Source organism: Nematolebias whitei, chromosome 9, assembly GCF_014905685.2.
Source record: "Nematolebias whitei isolate Nwh7 chromosome 9, NemWhi1, whole genome shotgun sequence".
Classification (NCBI taxonomy): Eukaryota; Metazoa; Chordata; class Actinopteri; order Cyprinodontiformes; family Rivulidae; genus Nematolebias; species Nematolebias whitei.
The window spans coordinates 1627922-1634179 of record NC_056506.1 but is presented as its reverse complement, the minus strand read 5'-3'; the positions used below and the strand labels follow the sequence as shown (position 1 = coordinate 1634179).

The 6258-nt window shown below is 39.9% G+C and overlaps 1 protein-coding gene across 1 annotated transcript in view; it reads left to right on the top strand.

Annotated features, from left to right (window-relative positions):
• Window positions 1-6258, top strand: part of LOC119414848 (homer protein homolog 3) — a 140611-nt gene that overhangs the window by 31411 nt on the left and 102942 nt on the right. Inside the window, exon 7 of the mRNA XM_037681969.1 lies at window positions 1450-1508. Coding sequence (XP_037537897.1) covers window positions 1450-1508 — 59 coding nt within the window. The remainder of the gene's footprint in view (window positions 1-1449; window positions 1509-6258) is intronic.

The following is a 6258-nucleotide window of genomic DNA, read 5'->3' as shown; positions in this document are numbered from 1 at the left end:
TATATTTGTCATACAACTAGTGACACGTACCCACGTGACTCACTACATCAGTGACATGAGACGTTATTTTCCTTTGACCCATCAGAATAAATGCAGTCATTTATTTAACAGAATCAGAATTTAACATCAAAACATTGTACACTTGATTCGCTGATCTGGTTCTGATTAATAAAACTTGGCACACTTTACTAACAAGACAACAGAACATTTCTGAAGGCACCTAGATTGATTTACTGGCAGAAAGATTTACAAGAGGAGAGATTTAGAGGTTTAAAGAAGAGATGGATGGAGGAAGATGTATGTTGTTGACCAGAATTAGCACGCTTCTTTCAACACCAGCTCAAACCTCCGGTACACTTAGTGCGCGACACTCGTGACGTCTCTTTACCTTGGCAGATGAGGATCAGCTCTGGTATAGATGTCCCGATGCACGCTACCTTTCCAGCGTCTCCAGTTAAAGCAGCTGGTCATTGTCAGAAGTCGTGTCGATTTACTCCGTTCAACAAACAGGCTTCCTTCGAAGTTGTAGGCGTTACGCTACGTGAACGTGGCGTGAACGTGAGTTCACAGCAAGGATCTGTGACTCCGTCAGAGATCCCACTCAAAAGTGGAATACTCCCAGAAGACTCCATGGAAGAGTCGAGAAGACTCAGATCAAAGCCTGAAGACTCAAGAGAAGACTGGTCCAAGACTCGAGAAGACTGAGTAGTTCCAGGAAGTGCTGACTGTTAAAGAGTCTTCACTTCCGGTCACTTAGTACTTCCTGATTGGTTGAAACAACCAACGGGGGTGGTTCTAGTGATGTCAGAGGGTTATTAAAAGTCAAGAGAGGGTTCAGGAATGTGTAGTGAAATAGGTCGGTTAGCTTCATTTAGCTTCGGAGCTCCACTACATGTTATAATATCTGGACTAGTTCAAGTACCTGATATTATACTTAATTTAAACGGATTCTCTCTTTTTCGAGCTACTTGACAGATATGTGACAGAGATAATGTGTGGGAGATGGTTTAATCAGTGACGTGAGACGTTAATTTTCTTTGACCCACCAAAATGAATGTGGTCATTTATTAACAGAATCAAAATTTAACATCAAACATTGTACACGTGATTATTCTGATTGAACGCAATAACACAGCTTAATTAATGAGCTTTACAATGAGAAACCATACGGCCATGATTTCTCACTTGCAACTAAAATGCAAAAGACATTTCTGAAAATATCCGGATGATTACTGGCAAGATAGAAGTTTAAAGATGGGAAAATGAAGGAGTTTAAATGGAGAGGAAATGGATGACGGAAAAGTGTGTTGATAACGAACGGCACCCTCCATCCGAACCCAGCTCAACCTCGGTACACTTCGGTAGTGAGGGACTCGTTACCTTGTAGAAGATGTCTCCACTGGTACGGAGTTCCATTTAACGCTACCTTTCCAGCGTCTCCGTAGGAAGAGCTGCGAATCGTCCGAAGTAGTGACGGTACTTCGTTCAACACCACGCTCACCTCTCAGGTGGACTCACATGAGCTGTGAGCCCGTCAGAGTTCCACTCAAATGTGGAAGATTCCATAATTCCCACGAGACTCTAAAGAACTTCGGATCATGTCTGGAACTTCTTGTTCTCTCCAGCAACTTTTCTGTTCGGTTCTGCTCTCCGAACTGTTTGGAACTAGGAAGTGTCAACATTTAAAGAGTTCTGTTTCCGGTTCATTTGGGAAGTCCTGATTGGTTGAAAGAGCCAACAGGGGTGTGGTTTTAGTGACGTAAGAGGTTACTACAAGTCAGAAAAACAGTGAGATGTTTTTGGAACAGACAGAGAAATGTTTTTGAAACAGACAGAGAAATGTTTAGGCGAGATGACAGACAGCAGGTGCCAGCTCCTCTATTTATGTCTGAGAGGTTTTAAAAACATGACAGTTTGTTCCAATAAACTTGTTTGCGACTGTCTCCGACTTTTGACCGACATCACACTTGCTCATTTCAGACAGAAGATCAAGAAAATGAATAATTACTCTGTAACAGACATTAACTTGATTTCTACTTTGAATGAGGATTAAAAATCATTAATACTGTTTCACAGTTGATTTAAAATGAGTAGTCCACTTCAACATTTAAAATTGATTTGAACTAAACACACTTTGATTATCAAGATATTGTAAAATAGTAATGATAATAAAAAAGAGAGTGTTCTTTCAATTGATTAGTGCAGGACACACTTAGAAGTCTCTGGATGAGCTTAATTTGTGTTTCTGGACTCAAATCAATGAAATAACAGTTCCTGTCCCAGGAAGGTCCAGGTTTTGACCTGAGGCTTAGTTCACTACAAATGTTTAGGAACGTTTAGTACAGACAGAGAAATGTTTTGAAGAAGTGAGAGGAATGCAGATGCCAGTGGCAGTTATTTACCGTCTGCTAGGTTTAAAAACAATACAGTTCGTTCTAATAACTCGTTCTCTGACTGTCTCTGACTTTTGACCGACATCACTGACTTCTCATTCAGACAGAAGATCAAAATGCATAATTACTTTGTAAATAGACATTTAACTTGATTTCTAAGTCTAATGAGGTTTAAAAATCATTAATACTGTTTCACAGTTGATTTACGTGAGTGGTTTACTTTCAACATTAGAAATGATATGAACTAAATACACTTTTGATAATCAAGATATTGTAAAATAGTAATGATAATATAAAAAGAAGAGTGTTCTTTCAATTAATTAATTCAGGATACAATTAGACAGTCTCTGGATGAGCTAATTTGTATTTCTGGATTCAAATCAATGAAATAACAGTTCCTGTCCCATGAAGGTCTTCAGAGACAGGTAGAGGTCGAGGCCTAGTTCACTACATATCTATACAAATTTTGTTTGAATTGATGCTGTTTTTATTTAGCTTTGTTTTTATTGTAAATTACTTTTGTTTGACCAAAAAAGTCCATGCTCAATAATCCAGGTATACAATCCAACAATTTTCAGTCAGGTCATCTGGACAGTTTCTATTTTTTTGTTGTTTTTTTTGTTGCTGAAACGTTTCAGAAAAAAAAAATAGAAACTGTCCAGATGACCTGACTGAAAATTGTTGGGTACTTTTGTTTGAATATGTTCTAAGCAAAAAGGGGCAGATATAAGATTTTTTCTTCTTCTGCTGCCTTTCATTTTATTTTTGATTGTATACATATTTTTAGTTTTCTATTGTATATAATTATTTTGTTTTTAATGAAATTAATAAATTTCTAATAATAATAATAATAATAATAATTAAAGCTGCAAGCAGCATAGAAGGCCCTCGCAACAAAGCGCCGCTGCGTCCTTACGGCGACCAGGGGAGCTCCAGCAACTCTGCCTGGTCGCCATCATTCATGCTCACGCTCCCTTCCCACGCCTGTTCACCGGAGTGCGCATTCGCCGAAACGTTGACATCAGCTGCGACCGTGGATATAACTGTTGTAATAATGTAGGAGGCGCACTAGAGTCAAAAGTAAAATACCAATACCATGTGTTTATAAGTGCTAACTAATGACACACCAAAAATCTGGTCCAGATCTGATGATATATCACTGAGATATAACAGTTTGAACAGTCTAGGGGGCGCACTAGAGACAAAAGTTAAAAAACAATATCAATGTGTCTAGAAATTCTCACTAGTGATGCACCAAAAATCTGGTGCAGATTGGATGATATATCACTGAGATATAACAGTTTCAAAAATCTAGGGGGCGGACTTGAGTCTATGGAGCCTACTGGCCACTTATCATGGATACCTGTTCAAGGGGTGGATAACGATCAATCATATTGATTTTGGTACACCTCGGCTCTAATCGGTGTATTTTAGAGCCAAACGTATTGCAACGGCATCATTTCTTGATTCGCCCCGCCGCCACGCCCACATCCTCCACCTAAAATGGTTTGCACTTTAAATCAAGTCAGACCATCTCATCTGTCTTCTAACACAGGATCATCATGATTAGGTCAATGGTGTCAAATAAGGAGCATTCCAATTTTAAAAAAGACTTCCTGTTCTGAGGGGGCGGGGCTTTGATTACGTCAAAATATGACCAAAGTGGATCGTCGGGCATCCAACAGGGATGAGTTATGCCAAGCTTGGTGCTTTTCGGTCTTTCAATGTGAAAGTTATAGTGGTTTTAAATTTATGGCGTGAAACACAACTTTGAGGCCTGGCCACACCCCTTTAACATATAGGAGAATGAAAGCTTTTGCTAACTTTTATTCCCCAATGTGTTAAGGGCACATTAATCAAGTTTGAAGGCAATCGCTCAAAATGCCTAGTAGGAATTTTTTAATGCGCCATTAGAAACGCACAAAATTGAACTTTTGACTCAAAATGGCCGACTTCCTGTTGAGTTTGGAACAGTGCTCCAAGAGACTTTTTCATAGGTCCTGAGAAGATACAGATGTTCACCAAGTTTCAGAATTATCGGGTAAAAAATGGCCTGGGGCTGACGTTTAAAAAATTTCTAGGGGGCGCTATGGAGGCTATTGGCCAATTATCATGCATTCCTGTTCAAGGGGTGGATAATGATCGATCATTGTGTTTTTGGTACATCTCAGCTCAAAACTGTGCAATTTAGAGCCAAACGTATTGCAATGGTGTCACTTCTGAATTCGCCATGCCGCCACGCCCACATTCTCCAGCAAAAAAGGTTTGCACTTTAAAGCAAGTCAGAACATCTTGTTATATGTCTTCTAACATAGGATCATTCTGTTTAGGTCAAGGATATCAGAGAGGGAGCATTCCAAGCTAAAAAAAGTGACTTCCTGTTCTGAGGGGGCGGGGCTTTGATGACATCAGAATATGACCACAGAGGATTGTCGGGCATCAGACAGGGATGACTCATGCTAAGTTTGGTGCATTTTGGTCTTTCAATGTGAACGTTATAAAGTTTAGAAATTTATGGTGTGAAGCTCAACTTTGAGGCCTGGCCACACCCCTTTAACATAAAGGAGAACACAAGTTTTTGCTAACTTTTATTCCCCAATGTGTTAAGAGCATATTAACCAAGTTTGAAGGCAATCGCTCAAAATGCCTAGGAGGAGTTCGTTAAAATTCGCAATTAAAAACGCCCAAAAATTAACCTTTGACCCAAAATGGCCGACTTCCTGTTGGTTTTGGACTGGGGCTCCAAGAGGCTTTTTCATAGGCCCTGAGAAGATACACATGTTCACCGAGTTTCAGAATTATCGGTCAAAAAATGGCTTCGGGTTGACGTTTTAAAAAATTCTAGGGGGCGCTATGGAGGCTATTGGGCAATTATCATGGCTTCCTGTTCAAGGGGTGGGCAATGATCGATCATAGTGATTTTGATGAACCTTGGATCAAATCTGTGGAATTTAGAGCCAAACGTATTGTAACGGCGTCACTTCTGAGTTCGCCACGCCACCACGCCCACATCCTCCAGCGAAAACACTTCGTGCTTTAAAGCAAGTCAGACCATCTTGTTACATGTCTTCTAACACAGGATCATCCGGATTGGTTCAATAGTGTCAGAGAGGGAGCATTCCAATAAAAAAAAGTGACTTCCTGTTCTGAGGGGGCGGGGCTTTGATGACATCAGAATATGACCACAGAGTATCGTCGGGCATCGGACAGGGATGACTCATGCCAAATTTGGTGCAATTCTGTTTTTCAATGTGAAAGTTGTAGCGTTTGGAAATTTATGGCGTGAAGCTCAACTTTGAGGCCTGGTCACGCCCCTTTAATATATATGAAAACGCAATTTTTTTATTACATTTACTCCCCAATGTCTTAAGGTCATATCCACCAAGTTTGAAGGCAATATCTCAAAAAGCCTAGGAGGAGTTCGTTAAAATATGCCATGTATGAAAAGTGAAAAAAGCCCAAAAATGACCCTTTGACCCAAAATGGCCGACTTCCTGTTGGGTTTAGGGCATACCTCCAAGTAACGTTTTTTTCTTGATTCAGGGGGTTTTACCTATGTACCAAATTTCAGTTCTCTACGACTTACCAGTTCTCGTATTTCACGTTAGGGGGCGCTGCTGAGCAGTTTGGCCACGCCCACTTTGGTTCCATTAAAAAACAAAAATTTTCCATGGGGGACAAGTTTGGGTAAAGCTTGGTGAGTTTTGGGATATGCTAAGGCCTCCAAATTAACCCTTCTTTAGGGAGGAGAATAATAAAAAATATAAAAAATAATAATAAACAGCACACAAAGTTTGTTTTCTCAGTCATCCAGGTATATAACAACAAAAAAGGTTGAATCATGTCATCTGGACTTCGTTTTTTT